Source organism: Xenopus laevis, chromosome 9_10S, assembly GCF_017654675.1.
Source record: "Xenopus laevis strain J_2021 chromosome 9_10S, Xenopus_laevis_v10.1, whole genome shotgun sequence".
Classification (NCBI taxonomy): Eukaryota; Metazoa; Chordata; class Amphibia; order Anura; family Pipidae; genus Xenopus; species Xenopus laevis.
This window is the reverse complement of record NC_054388.1, coordinates 69408071-69424789: the sequence shown is the minus strand read 5'-3', so window position 1 is coordinate 69424789 and position 16719 is coordinate 69408071. Positions and strand designations below refer to the sequence as shown.

Genomic DNA, 16719 nt, shown 5'->3' with positions numbered 1-16719 from the left:
CTCCCATATATAAAAAAATTCTCTTTTATTTTCGTTGCATCAGTATCCAATGTTTCGGTCCCAGCAGGACCGAAAATAAAAGAGAATTTTTTTATATATGGGAGTGCTGGTTCTCTTGAATATTAAGTTATATAAATCTTAAACCTTGCACCCCGGCTATACATGCCTCAACAGTGTGCCTTGGAGTGCGGATACTCATTGGACTGTGATATATATATATATGATATCTGCCAATGCATCATGTTGGCTAAAGAAATGGAACTCAACTAATGAAGAAATAGTCCTGCTATCCAACACAGACAAAGACAAAAACAATATCTAATGGTGAACAGAACAATGTTTTTTATTTTCGAAAAGGTAATATAACTTTTCTAAATAATATTTTAATTTTAACATGCTTTTTCTGTAGTACATAAGTAATTTATTTACCATAATATTTTACCTTATCAGAGATAAAGTCTAGTACTGATGTTTTGGTATTATTAGGCTTTTCAGGATTAGTCCAGGATTTTGGCATCCAAATGTTTAAATATTTCTGGCCTGATAATCTCCAGTTCCAACTAGTACTACAGGTATGGGATCCGTTATCCGGAAACCCGTTATCCAGAAAGTTCCGAATTACGGAAAGCCTGTCTCCCATAGACTCCATTATAATCAAATAATCCAAAATTTTAAAAATGATTTCTGTTTTTCTCTGTAGTAAGAAAACAGTAGCTTGTACTTGATCCCAACTAAAATATAATTAATCCTCATTGGAAGTAAAACCAGCCTATTGGGTTTATTTAATGTTTACATGATTTTCTAGTAGTCTTAAGGTGTGAAGATCCAAATTACGGAAAGACCCGTTATCCGGAAAGCCCCAGGTCCCGATGATTCCGGATAATAGGTCCAATATCTGTAGTAGCATTGGCAGTTTTGGCTGTTTCCTTGCTATTGAAAATACACCAACACAGAATATGCTTTACCAACTCCTTTGCTGGCACCCAGTTGCCACTTAAACCTAGTAAACTGGTGAGCATGAATCTCATGTATATATTTTTATGTATAGAGTTAAACAAGTTACTTTTATGTCAGTCTGTGTGTGTGATAGAAGACATACAGCACTGGAGAATCTATTTCCCATACCGGTGTTTCTGTAGTGGATGTTGCAGGCTGCTGCAATGACTGAGGCTGAACTTCCTCTGGCTCACTTCTTGCAGTTCCACTGCTTTGTCCCTTTGTTGCATCACCATTTGTTACCTGAGGATTCTGCTGCTGAGTCAAAGCTGCTTTTAGTCTCTGATTAAAAGAGAGAAAAAACACAGAGGAATGTAAATACAGCAGGAACATTTTATACTCATATACAAATGTTTAGGTAAAGAGAAAGAACTTTTGTTTCACATATACAAATTTTATAATCTTTTCAAGGACATGGCTAATTTATATCACCATTTGTATGGCTAAATGATATCACTGTGCTTCAAGTAAAAGAATTAAACTTTTCGAGTGTACTGCCTTCAAATTATATGCTTATTACACAACTGACTGGATAAAATTACTAAACATGGCTTTCAATAAATCTGTCCTATAATGTTTTGCTTCCACGTTGCATACATCATTAACAAGAATAAAAATTACAGGGTCACTGTAGGGTGGTTAGCATTGCTTCCTTGCAATGCATGGGTCCTAGGATAAATTCCCGTCCACTATATGCATGGATTTTGTATCATTTTCATTTGTCTATGTGTGTTTCCTCTAGTAACTTAAATTTCCTTCCACACCACAAATTTAATTAGCTCCTGATAAAATCGGCCATATTTTGCGTGACATGGTTATCAGATTGTCAACTCTACTGAGGAAGGGACTGATGTGAATGATATATATAATCTTATAAAACCCAGAGTAAGTGAGGAACTATAATAATAATATTAAGAAAATCTTAACATAATATTGTTTTCCTTGTTGGTAAGAATGATGACATAATACAAGTATGCACTATGAGTTAGTATTAGAAGAGTTTTTTGTGTTTTTTTATTCTCAAGCAGTAGCATATTTAAAGGAACAGTAACACCAAAAATTAAAGTGTATTAAATTAATGAAAATAATGAAAGTACTGATCTCAATTAATTGGTAGAACTGGTGTGTTTCCTTCAGGAACTCGGCTATAGTGTGTATAACCATGCTGCTGTGTACCCATGGGATTAGCCATTCAAAGCTGAAAAAGGAGAAAAGGCACAGGACACACAGCAGATAACAGATAAGCTCTGTAGTATATAAACTATAGTAGTGTTTCTGAAGCAAACACACCCGTTTTACCAGTGCAGGACAAGAGTATCGTCATTCCTTTAAAATATGTTTTTGGTGTTACTGTTCCTTTAAGAAAGATCTGTGACAGGATATTCACAGTTTATCATGAAAAAAAGTTGCACACAAACTAAAATACCATTGTTCCATTTACTTTCAGCGAGGCTGAAAATTTCAACAGTTTTACTAAACTATGACTAAAATGACTATTAGACATTTATTTATCAAAACTCAAATTCAAGATATAACTCAAGAAGCGAATGGTGTGTCACCATCCCAGGAGTCATCGCATTAACATGCTTTTAGCATCTTACAACAGATAAACAATTTAACCTGTGATCCTCAACAAATAATCTCGGTAATTTTTACAAGACTAAGTTAAATAATGTTAAGATATAAATTTCCTTCCTTTTATTTTTTTTTTCTTTATTTTTTGCTTGAACTTTCATAACGTCTATGTAAAAATTATCAGACATACGTATGTCTAAAATACTTTTTTAAAAAATTGAAAATCAATAAAGACACTGATACAAAAAAAAAATCGAATTCAAATAAACTTGAAACTTTACCATATTCAAATGTTGGCTTATTTATTAAAAGATTTGAATATAAAAAACTTGATCAAATAAAACTGTGGAAAAAACTCAAATACATTGAATTTGTATTCTACTCATAATTTTCAGTAGGTCTACAAACGCTCATTAAAATTCAAATAGAAAAAACACTATTTTATAAAAAGCCAACTTCTAAATGATCTTGGCAGCTGCTGAATTTTAAAATTTGAATTGTGTGTGTTTTGGGTGATTAAGAAATCTCTAAAATTCAAGTTTTTGAAACTCCAATTTGAATTTGTGCATTTTAGCTAAAAAATAAGCCTTTTTCAAAATGTTTTCAAAAATTATGAACATAATTATTAACTTTTTCTCTCCATTTGCTTTCAGAAAAAAAAACCCTTTGGCTTCTAGGCTTAACATGCAAAATCTGGTCTAGGTCTCAGTATTTATCACTATCAAGTGCCCATAAGTTTTTATACCACCCCTTTCAAACTGTGACATCCCTTAAAGGAGATCTATTATGAACTGATTGCATGTTGACATTTCTCTCATAATGTTTATACAGTTCTTGAATACAGTGAATGTAATTTTAAATGATAATGTGAATCTGTTTTAAATGTAAACGAGCAAAGGTTCACCTGTAATTGTAGGATTGCCAGGAGCAGGCACACAGACTAGAGATCTACGGTATTACGGTATGGGGGTAAAGCAGTTATCTCTGACCTTTTGATCATTATTTTTATTAGCCGACATGCAGATTTTTTTATGTAAGGAAGAAACATTAATCTTGTAAATTGTCATTAAAGGACAAGGAAAGGCAAAAAAAATAAAATCCCAGTTTTTATAAGAAACCCGACTGTATGCAGTGAAATTCTCCCTTCATTTACTGCTGTGGATAGGAATTGTCAGATGGTCCCTAACTGCTGAGCAGGGAAACAATCATACTTATGAACAGCAGGGGGGGCCCCCGCCTTACTTACCAGCCATGCAGAATTCAAGCAGCTTTGTTTATGACGATCCCTAAGCAGCCCAGACCACACTGAGCATGTGCAGGGTCAGGGTCAGGCAAAGATGTTTAACAAAGTTACAAGATGACAGCCCCCTGTGGCCAACTTTGTAAGCATAAATCATTTGTTTGATTCGGCTTGTGGTGCAGTAAGTTCATGTTTATGTTTAGTATACAAAATACAGCATTTCTAGCCTTATTCTATTTTAGACCTTTCTTGTCCTTTAAGTTCATGTTATGTGTTGTATTTGCAAAATAGAAAGGTTTCAGTTTATATTTTCTTCATGAGGCTCCCTTACAACGCCAATTAGAGGTTGACCAGCACCTGGTAGTGCTGGGAGTGCTTATTATCCCAACCTCAGATATATTTGGTATCAATGTTTAATAACTAAACTTGTGTTATGGCAGAGGGGCAGCATGATGGGTCAGTGGTTAGCATTTGAAGTGTTGGGTCCTGAGTTCAACTTCAACGCTGGGACAATAGTAAGAAAACGGTTTACTCAACCTGTTTTTGCATGGGTTTCCACTAACACTCCAGACATATATGCAGGTTAATTATGTAAGATTAATATAAACAACTTTCTATTATTCAGTTCTGGAGCTTAATAAATACATTAGTATTATTATTATTTTTAATAATCATATTTTTTAAGATCTAGTAACAGGCAAAGCAAACCAGACCACAGCACATCAAAACATATTTCAGTTGATGGTGTATTGCAGAATGTAAAAAAAAAAAAAAACTTAAGAAATGGAAAAGGGTTCATATCAATAAAGTAAGTGCCAATAAATGAGTGGGGTCCTAGCCATGAAGACATAATCAGTAAAGAGCTTATGGCATAAGATGAAAGATTTTCAGAGGATAATTGTTCCATTACTGTTACAGTACTCCTGCCCACTTTTATAGCATAACCCCCATTCTCACATATACCGGTAGTCTCGTGCACATTTTCCGTAATTTATATGAAACTAATTAACTGTAATTATCTTCATATGGCAGCTTGGTGACATGTTTCAAGTATGATGTATATAGAGTTAATGTATAAAACCTATTCTGGAGCATTGATTAATAAATATTCCGAAAATATATTTTATGTTAACGAAAACAGTGCCATACAATTTTTGAGAGAAGACACACTCCCACTCGACAAAACACAAATTGCACAAAAACTTTTTTTTTTTTGCATCGAATGTGTAGCTTGAGTATTGCATACCCTTGAAAACAAACCCCTCTCACATCTGTCAAAATTTGGTTGGGATAGGTCGCTCCATCATGAGCTTGTAGAAGCAGGAACAATTCTTTAGGAACAACTTCCAAAAAAGTCAGATTCATATTTCATATCTGCCACAAAAGCTCATCAGAGTAATAACCCTCCTTCTCCTGGGTGTTATCCGACCATCTGCTGCTCTATTACTTATCTTTATTTTGCAACTAATTAACAGCATAATCTTCTAAATTCAGCAAGTTAATTATCATTATTGTGGTCTTTGCAGCATCATCAGTCCTCAATATATCTTGTCTCTCCTCCCCCAGAGAATATATGCAATTGAAGTAGGTAGGGATTGGGTCTGTGTAGAGGGGGGCTCATTAGGCGTTTGCTGATAAGCTTGGCATGCAGAGAGGCAGGTCAGAAGAATTCTGCTGAATACAAGGTTCCATGCCGGGCTTAACCAAGTTAATAGAGCTTTCTGAACACTTGCCAAGCTGCCCTCTGTCAGCTCTGAATGGAAGTCTCTTGTAGAAAACCTACTGGTTTCACACTATGCAGAAAGATAATTCACAGTTTGTCACAAAAAGTCTGTACATGGTAAATCCCACAGGGCAGAACTTCATTTAATGTTCTCCTCAATGCTCCCCCCCCCCGCAGCTCTTTTAGTTAGTTTAACTAGGACACTCCGGTATCAAGTAATTGCGTGTATATACGACAATGTCTAAGTGAGCATATTTGTATGAGGGAACTGCAGGATAATGGATCATTCAGTGATTCAGACATGCCAATTCTGACGTGGCACTGCAGGGCTGTCATGGTTGCAAAGTGTTGTACAGAATACCAATTAACCTACGTGAACTGGAGTAGCTTTTACTCAAGAATGGAATTAAATATGGCACAGAGATGTCCAACCTGTAACCCTCTAACTGAAGAACCACCAAGCTGGAGATCTCTATGCCGAGGAACAGACCAAATTGAAAGAAATTAAAATGTAATGTAGATACATACTTATTTTTAAATGGCAAACATTTTAAACATAATTTATCCAGTGATCCCCACTGATATTAATAGACTGATTTGCTGCTACCTGCTTAGTGGTGTCCAAACTTTTCTGCAACAAGAGCCAGATTTGGTGAGGTTAAAATGTGTGGGGGCCGACCATTCAGCCTGACAGTCTTTGAATCATTAACATCATTTAACTCATTTAAACAAGGAATCACGTAGCCGTAGCAGTAATATTGGGCACATTAGTGAAATGATCTGCAACTTGGTCTATACTGCTGCCTTTGTGCTGAAGGTGTTAGCAATAGACACGTACTGGCACATAGTGACACGCTGCTCTTGCATACTTCTTTAGTTTACAGTACTGGCACGTCACTACGTCTTTTGCACCTTCAGCCCTGAAGAAGTATGTGAAGTGGCGCGTCACTATGTGCCAGTATGTGTCTATTACTAACACCTTCAGCACACAGGCAGCAGTATAGACCAAGTTGCGGATCATTTTACCAATGTGCCCAAATATTACGGCTACGTGATTCCTGATTGCACTGTGCTGGCGGCCACATTATTATTAATTTCATGATGGAGGCTGAGGGCCGGTGTAAATTTGAAAACAGGCCGCATTTGGCCCCTGGGCCTGACTTTGGACATGCCTGCCTTACAAGGATAGCATGAGTTTGTAGACCTGGTCTTATTGTAGAATACTCATGCATTCATAAAAGGACAACAATGTATTTTATTTATTGTGCTTTGTATAAAGGAAGAACTCTGGATATTATTTTTATATTATTTATCTGCACAGGTGCGGTGGAATTTTTTTCCTGCTCCTTTTCTGCATGGACTTTTTTTATTGTTAGCACATTAAAATTTAATTAAATCTTATTAAAGGTGACCATACGCGGTCACAGAAAAACTTTTGGTTGCTGCTACTTCTACGCTCGGTCACAACATGCGCTACTCTCTGCAAATTAAACCAATTTGTCAAGTTCATTAAAGATTTTTTATACATCACACCCAATGTATAGTACCAAAATATTTTCAGTGTGGTTATAACTTGTTTTGTTTTATATTTATTTCTTATCATACTGCATAAGGCAAACCCTGATTTTCCCATATGTAAGAACTATTCCAAAAGTGTATGTTCGATATATTTACCAGTTTTGCCTCTGACTGGGCAGGCTGTGGGGAAGCAGGCCCTGGAATCCCTGGAATAGTAGGCACCACGGTGACTGGTCTAACAAGCTGCGAATAAAACAGAACTAGTTTTGTAAAACATAACAGCATGTGTAGGAACACTGCATGTATCTATGTATGTCAATAAAATGCAAAACAAAAAAGATCCCTACAAAACGTATTGCATTGGTGCAAATATACACACACAACATGCTGACAATCTGCTTGACGACTGCAATGCATCTATATGCCAACCATACCATGAAAGTGACATTCCACTACATGCAGTACATTCAGAATGTAATCATTCACACAGGTGACTTTGCTATATTACATTGCCATAGTTGTTATTGTGGGGCAGTTCACAAATAGAACAGCACATATAACAGAAGTTTGGAGTTGCAATTAGTCTTACAAATAAGTGCAGCCATGTTCCTGAAAATGCTATTGCAAGAAAATTTAGCATCCTGTTCACATCTGTTAGAAATATGGTATTACTTTGCAGCATATCTACAACTAATATTCACTCTAAAGTCGTCAAGTGTATTTTATTGTCATTTCAGCCATATACAGTAAATACAGTACATAGTAAAATAAAGCGACTCTGCAATGCCATCTTAAAATGACAACCAATTTAAACTGGGTCCATATTGTGCTAAATATTAACCCCACATCAATGTTTATATCCGATTTAATCAATTTTGTAAGGAGTTCTTATTGTAGCACCGGTGTGATTTATTTTATGCATGTTTATTGCATAAGGGCGAATGACAGCGGAAAGTATCAGTTCAAATGCCAGGCTAGAATTTGTATATGAATTCAGTATATTGTATCTTTTTCATCATTGAATATACTGTCTATCTTATAAAATACACTTAGAACCACAAAACAAGGGATTAAAATGCAATGACCGTTATAATTGCAAAGGTGCACTTCCTCCAGCACCCAGAAGAGGGAGTAAGTTTCCTTGTTTTTAAACAGTTTTCAGACCCTTTTATTCTCAAATAAGCTACAGTACTTAGTATGGAGGAGATCTTATGCATTTTAAAAGTTAGAAGTAGAATAAAATCAGTATTTTGCCAACAACAATTTAAACATACTGTGTAAAAGATTCCTCCAGTATTTCTGTTATCATTTATTGCATTGGGCTGCTGCAAATAGCATAGACAGTACTAAAAATGCACAAAGAACAGGACATTGTTCTTAAGGATACAAGAGAGAAAAAAAGAGCTACATCTGGGAATTAATCTGCTAGACTCATCCTGACATCTAGCTTTAGATATTCCCTAGCGAGACCATTTAACTATTCAGATTTAATTCTGATTTTGCTCAGAACAGACAAAGAAATATAAATGGTGTTACATTTTAATAACAGAGGGTAGGCTATGCGCTAGTCTACTGGCTTCTAGTGGTCCACATTGCAATGCCTGTTTCTATAAAATAAACACTTTTTATAATGTAAAGTAATGGAATTTAAATCAGGGAGCAGGTTTTTGGAGTAAAGTTAGCTGAATTTCCAAAGGATTGCAAGATCAGTTAGCAAAGTGTTCTGGTATCCCAAACAGGAAAGGGACGCTAAACTAAAATTTTATATCCTAGTAAACTGGGTAAAATAAAAGATGAGCTTGATAAGCATGTGAGGTACATACTTTATGTACATAAACGAAACAGGGGGCATCCACATTATAGGATTCAGTTAAATGATCTCCCTCTGAGTAGCATTATCACTTTAACCGTACATTTGCTTTCTACTTACTAAAGAGTGAGGGTTTCTCACACCAATAAGTAGCAGTACAATGTGTCTCGTGATACATTTATGGGAGTTATTAATTGGAATGCTTGAAACCTGGCATGCCTGGATAAGGGATCTTACTGTAAAGTGACACACTATACTTTAATGCCAAAAATATATATTTAACCGTAAAAGAAATTCCAATGGGAATGTTTTATTATTGCAGAGTAAAAGGAAATGTCAAAAACTATGGACTTCTTATTTAAACAGGACTCTATGAGAAGTGGCAGTGCCATATTTTAGAGCATCCTGCATACAGGTTTCCTAATTATAGACCACCGATTATAGACCCCATGACTGAACCATTATTAAATCTGCATTTTAATTATGTGTAAGTTGTCACATAAATGATGACTACATATATTTAGCTCTGTTGTTCTGTATGCTTAGCTTCATATAAGTGCTTGGGATTTCAAAAAAACATCTACATGTGCTGGCATTACAGTGCCCTTAAAATCTCTAGACATCAGAAACTTGAATACTGTATAATAAATTAAATAAACATGGGTCACTGATCTTGCCCTGTGCCATAAAGAAAAACATGACTATATTCTCCCATGCTGCATTTGTCAAAACTAAGACAGATAATTGTCCCAATTACAGTTCTTTATACAACAGCACAAGCTACAAATACAAGGTAATGTTGAAGTTAAAGCACACAGATTTCTATATATTTACATTTAAATACAAACAAAAACATTTCTTAAAAATATAAATAATCAGATAAAAAAAAAAAAGAACAGAAAAAAAGTAAATGTTAATGTGTGATGAACAAAGGAAACCAAACAGCATACAATGAAGACTGGTTGATCAGCACAATACCATTACTAGGAATATGGAGTATTCACACACACATACAAACTTACTGGGACTGAAGCAGGTATGTGTACAGTGGAATTTGTGATTGAGGCAGGAATAGCAACAGGCATGGTTTGTCCATTAGGAAGATGTAACAATAGAGGAAAAGGAGCTGGAACTGGTCTGAGGATAGAAAAAAAGCAAGGATGCTAACCTTAAAAACAAGGCAACCACAGACTTTGCACATCCAGAAAGTGATCAAATATAAGTTTTCCTTTCAAATCTATGTCACAGCCAACACATACAAAACCTGCTTTAACAATACAAGCAAAAAAAGTTGCTATTGTAACCAACTGATAGAAGATCTAATCTGCTGTTGAAATATCTAGAATACCATATCATTGTACTGCTGCAGGTTTGTTATTGAACATTAAAGGGGTTGTTTAACTTCAAGCACTTTTTCCAGTTCAGCTGGTTTCAGATTATTCACCAGAAAATGACTTTTTCCAATTACTTTCCATTTTCTATTTGCAACTGTTTTCCGAATGTTTTTCAAATGTTTTTCAAATGTTGAAGTGTAAAGTTTCATTTTTCACCTTCTAAAGCAGCTCTGGGAAGGGGGTCGCCGACTCTTTAACCGTTCTAAATTGATACATTTAATTTATACATTTGTTATCTTTGTCCCTACTGAGCAGAATCGCTGAGCTTCATTAAAGGGGTTGTTTACCTTCAAAACACTTTTTTCCAATTCAGTTGTTTTTAGATTGCTCCCCAGAAATAAAGACTTTTTTCAATTACTTTCCATTATTTATTTTTTACTGTTTTTCCAAAATCTAAGTTTAATTTTCAATGTTCCTGTCTCTGGTGTTTGAGTCTAACAGCTCAGTAATTCTAATGCAGACAAACTGTTAATTTTGCAACATGTAGTTGATACATTCCTCAGCAGCATCTCTAGATTATCAACTATTGTATCACTTCTAACAAAAAATAAAAAATGGAAAGCAAATGCAAAAAGTATTTGTTTATGGTGAACAATCTGAAAATAACTGAACTGGAAAGTGAAGTGTTTGGAAGGTGAACAACCCCTTTAAAATTGCATACCCAAAATAGAAATGTTAGGGCTAATTCAGATCATTAAACTACATGCCTGCCATTTCTGAGAGATGTGTCATACAAAAAATACTGCAGCAGAAATACAGCGCTGAGAGCTCAGTCACTTGCAGTACTACAGCTCACCTGTTTTTCTCTGAGAAAAATTAGGGTTGCCACCTTTTTTGGAAAAAAATACCGATCTTCCTATATATTTAGATTTTTCTCTATTAATAACATTGGGGTCAAGCATCATTTTTACCGGTCAGGCCGGTAAAATACTGGCCAGGTGGCAACCCTAGCTACAATACAATGTTACAGGTATGATTTGCGTTGCTTTGTATAAAAGAATTGTAAAATTTAGCATAGGAAATGTTCTACAGCTCTGAAAATACATGCTAGGCACACCTGCAAATAGCACAGATGTAACAGACTTGCAGACTAATCTCGTATTTCCATGAAACCCACCAATAAGATTAGCCACGCTGAAGTTTGTTGATGAATATTGAACCGTACTTCACATCCAAAATGATCTATTTATTAATATCAAAGTTGTTAAAGGTGAAGGACAGTTATTTTAACTTTGGGTCCCAAAAAAGTAGGTATCCCTGAGTGATTGTATATACTTACCTGACACACGGGGCCAGTGTTTCTATCAGTAAAAAACTACACTGACCCGGTGTTCTGCCAGTGAGCACCACAGAGCTATCGCCTTCTTCGTTTCTTCCTTCTTCAAATTTCCCAGGGCAGACGCATGCACAGCAGAATGAAATAGCCAGCTTTTTTGTTAGTTAGGCTTTTCACTCTATTGCGCATGCACAGCTATAAGAGGAAAGAAGAAGCAGGAAGAGAATCGTTTGCTGGAATAACCCCTGGGCTAATGCAGGTTTCTGCTGATAGAAACACCAGCCCGGGGTGTCAGGTAAGTAAATACACTCACTTGGGGGTGCCTAACTGTTGGCACCCCAAGCAAAAAAGACTTTTCTTCTCCTTTAAGTAAAATTTCATTATGTTATAATATGGCTAAATCTAAGCAACGTTTCAATTGGTCTTCACTTTTTCTAGCTTTTGAATTATTTGCCTTCTTTTTCTATCTCTGTCTAGCTTTCAAATGGGGTCACTGACCCTATCTAAAAAATAGATGATCTCCAAGACTACACATTTGTTAGTGCCACTTTTAATTGCTCATCTTTCTATTCAGACCCTCTCCTATTCATATTTCAGTCTATTCAGATCAATGCATGGTTGCTACGATAATTTGGACCTTGGCAACCATGTTGCTGAAAGTGCCAACTGAAAAGCTGCGGAATAAAAAGCGAAATAACTCAAAAACCACAAGTAATACAAAATGAAAACCCCCTTTAATAGGAAGATTAAACATATGCTTTATTTTTTGACACATTAATGCAAAGCCAATTCCTATGGCCTGCTTGGTTAACGTGCAATTTTTATTTAAAGGAAAACTATACCCCCCGAACAATGTAGGTCTTATAAAAAGATATTGAATAAAACAGCTCACGTGTAAAACCCTGCTTCATGTAAATAAACCATTTTCATAATAATATACTATTCTAGTAGTATGTGCCAATGGGTAATCATAAATAGAAAATTGTCATTTTAAAAAATAAGTGGCGCCCCCTGGCATCGTACGATTCACTGTGCACACAAACAAACTAACAAACCATACATGTTAGGTCACGAGCCAATTAACAGACTATCTTTTGCTTCAACACTTCTTCCTGTTACAGTTAAGAGTTGAAGTATTTCTGGTCAGGTGATCTCTGAGGCAGCACACAGACCATCACGAAATGGTGGTTCAAGGCAAGGTTGCTGCCCTAAATATGGGTGTATTTCATCTCTGTGGTATATACATACATTAGTAACATTTGTATAAAAAAATATTTATATATACACAAACAAATGTTTGTTTCCATTTGTCAGTAATGCTGAGACATATATTGAAAAACAACAGAATTACTGTAGTTTTTTTAACCAAATTAACTATTCAACTATTAATTATAAAGTAGCATATAGGCTGTTTTAGAGATTGTTTTGTGGAGGAAGCAAGGAAGAAAGTGCCTCAAACAGGATGTTTTAAAATAATGTTGCGTGTTTTGCTAACGTTTTTCCTCTCTCAGAACTATCTTTCCTTTCACCAGAGGTTTTCCAGCAGGTAGCCCACATTGCTATTGCAAATTATACTCATTTCTCTCGCCTGCTACTGCCATCTTGCAAGTAGTTTTATTTTTAACTTTTATTCTTTTATGTGTGTTGATCTGTAGTGCCAATGGCTGCAAAAGGACAATTAGTAACTAGTGATTCCAAAAGCTATACAAATTTGAAAGGGATCCCAGCATTCTTAGCTGGCAACCACCGACCTTAATCAAATCCTGCATAGTAGAGGACACAGTCTCACTTTGGTTACTACCCACTATAGTAAACCCTGCTGGGTACCACAGAGTTAAAAATGGCTTGGATAGTTTGTATTATAATTACAAAGCAACACTATGGTATACTTACACTATTGGTCTGTTAGCGGGAGGGGCTTGCGTGATTACAGTGCTGGATGTTGGTGAAGGTATTGCCGGTTGAATAATGACACTTGAATCTGTATTTGTAAGCAGGACATTAGGAACCTGAAGAGACGCAGGACGTACAATGGTAGGTGTTGGTTGTGCGGCAGGCAATGGCACCTCCTACAAAATGAAATAAGTCTGTTAATATGGCTCCCATATGTATTCCTAATAACACATTAGCCTATTACATGATTCTTGCAAAATTGTCGGAAATACTTGATTTGAAGATAGGAATTTAAAAGACCTAAACTTCTACTCATGAAAATATTTCTGAGATGGTTCTGAACGCTTGCTTTCATTTGAGGCTTATGGTACTTGGTTGTTTTCCGCTGGCCTCTGGCAGAGAACAGTGGTGGAAAAGAAAACACCCCTCTTAACTTGTTATTTATCTGAATATTGCAGAATGAAAAGCAACACGTGTGCTTAAAATAGGGCAGTGATGCCATTGGTCAGGCAGTGATGGGCATTGGTCAGGATCTACAGATGCCATAGTGGCTATGGGCCTGGCAGTGGTCAACAAAACACCCTGTGTGCCAGGAGACTATCTTTTACTCAAGGCAAGTAAATCTTAAAAGACCACAGAACTATATGATGACATTTACTTTCCCATTTGATCAAATGATAGGAACAAGATAAAGAAAGAAATGCTATGCTTTGTACTCATTTTGTGATAACATTAAGTTTGGTTTGAAGTTGCATGTGGCAGTAAAACAAAAGGAGAAGGGTTAAAGCTGAGGACAAACAGAGCACTGGCTCCGCTGCTCTCAGCCTTTGTGATTTTTTCAGGCTGAGAGAAGCAGATCCACTCGGTGCCCCCATCTCCATTGATCTGAATAAAATCTACCTGAGTGCAGTCACACGCAGCAGAACTGACCTCCTTTCAGACCAATCTCCACTCCGTTATGTATGACTGCACACAAGAGGGTCTTATTCAAATTAATGGAGATCTAGCAAAGTGTGGATCTGCTTCTTGCAGCCTGAAAAAAATACGTAGCCTGAGAGTATCGGAACCAACGCTCTATCTGCCTTTAGCCTAGGGATGAATACAAAACTTGAGTACATACTGTTTAAGGCACTATTAAATTTCAAAGGTCATTTGGAAAACATTAAGCTGAAGGGTGAGAAATAGACTAAGTTTACATTTGCTGTTGCATTGTACATTCTCTTTCTGCCAGAAATGAAGATGGCAATCAACACAGATACATGGCAGAGGGTATACTGTAAATAATGAAGAAATTAAACATATTTTGCACAGAGCAAAAAGGATTGGCTCTGAACAATTCTGAGTCTGATATTTTATCGTACATTTCCCATTCCAGTGCTCTAGGTTTATTTACTTTTAAAGCCACTTTATACATTTCCGTTTTATCAAGTAGTTTAGTATGCCAAAACATTACAGAGGACATAAACCTAAAAGTGAAATGTTATTTACCGTAATGAAATGAAATTTTCTGCAACTTTCTACTACACATGCATTAAATATTTTCAGTGGTTTTAAAGTTACTTTTAAATGTTATTGCAAAAAACAACAAACAAGTTTTTCTGTCTCCTGAAACAATGCAGTAGAAATTAGCCTTGCGTGATTCTTCACAGGGCTGTGAATCAGCTCAACAGAAACTGCTTTCAGAAGTGGAAATTTTAAAATAACTTTAAAACCACTGAAAATAAGTAATGCATAAATATTAGCTTAGAATTACATATACATTTTATTTATTATAACAAACTGTTATCATCAAACTGATTTTGAAAAAATTCACACCTTTTCATCACTTGTGGTAGACTCTGGGTGAGGTATTGGACTGTCTTGATGTGTTGTTTCAACTATAACCGGCTCCTCAATTTTGCTCCTTATAACTGGTGTTACAAGAGGAGACAAATCTAAGGGCAGCTGAAATAAAATGACAATAGCAGTTGTTGATTTGTTATAGTAACCCAATACAAACAAAATAAAATAGGCAAAAAACAAAAACATTTCTGTGTGGTTCAGCGTTAAAGTAAAGAAGAACAGGCTGAGTTTGCTTAGCACTTTGATTTAAACTAATTGTGTTATCTGAATAGATCATTCAATCTATGACAAAGCTGAATCAAAACAGATTAAAAAACTAGTGATTTGATCCAGTTGAATTTTACCAATTAAAATGTCATTGTAATTAAGTTAAAAAAACAAGTGTTTTGTAAAATATATTGTAGCACAAATACATCCTATTTATATAACGGTGAGATGTATTTTATGTGTGTGAGCTGCAGTTTATTAAATGTACAGAACATGATTTCTCTGCATATTTCCATTAAAACACACATATTCAGTGTATTAAAACAAATATATGTATTTAAGAAATAGCGGATCATTTTACAGCGCAATGACTAGTTAAATTTTAATGGAATGCCACCGCATCAGATTTAGTTGAAATAAATGCATTTGTTAAGATATATTTTTGAAATGTGTAACTTTTTAAATAACTAATAATTATATTTATTAACTTATAAAAGATCTTGCATGAATCCATCATATTTGGAAAAAAACAAATACACCTAATCCATATCCTACTTTGAAAATACAAATCTAAAACTGTAATTAATTCATTGTGAGCAGTAGAGATGTATGACACTCATTTAAAATAACTGGAGAATAATTGTCTGAATTGTCTGAATCCTTTCATCCCACATGGGATATAAATAAGCGAGTAAGAACATGTCAATTCGTTAAAACTTTCCTGGTTAAGGATAATTATTTTATCAGAAAAGTTTTACTAAATCTATAAACAGATCAAAATTCCAAACAGATAAAAAATTCTACATCTTTAATACCCCATGTGTTTTGATCCAGTTTGGCTGACTATGACAGATTTGGATAGATCTTTTTTTTCCAAGATACAATAGAATTTGACTGAATTCTATATTTGGTGCATCCCTGCTTGTTAAAGCTTCAACAGATTTAAGCTGCTGTGTGAAGTATTTACAATGTGCATCTTTTATAGCTTTTTTGAATAGCAATGGTTTCAATTTTTTCCCTTCAAAAGAACAAAAAAAGTGCTTTTGATAACTTAACTTAATCTTTGAGTGATTTATGAAAGATTGTACAATGCAAAAAAAAAAAACTTGGAAGTGTTTTATATTTAGAAAAACATTGATATAAGAAACCGCCAGAAGAGAATATGATCTCTCTCATGGTTTCTTACTTCATATTTCATGAACGCAAGGTATGATCATTGATAAATGAGCCCCTCAGTTGGTCTCT

At 35.3% G+C, this 16719-nt stretch overlaps 1 protein-coding gene across 2 annotated transcripts in view; it reads right to left on the bottom strand.

Annotated features, from left to right (window-relative positions):
* LOC108703012 (cyclic AMP-dependent transcription factor ATF-2) overlaps positions 1-16719 on the bottom strand; it is a 48402-nt gene that overhangs the window by 20026 nt on the left and 11657 nt on the right. For both annotated transcript variants that reach the window (XM_018238889.2, XM_018238890.2), the window contains exons 5-9: positions 15241-15369; positions 13426-13601; positions 9885-9999; positions 7209-7295; positions 1126-1278 (exon numbers count right to left, since the gene is read on the bottom strand). In XM_018238889.2, coding sequence (XP_018094378.1) covers positions 1126-1278; positions 7209-7295; positions 9885-9999; positions 13426-13601; positions 15241-15369 — 660 coding nt within the window. The remainder of the gene's footprint in view (positions 1-1125; positions 1279-7208; positions 7296-9884; positions 10000-13425; positions 13602-15240; positions 15370-16719) is intronic.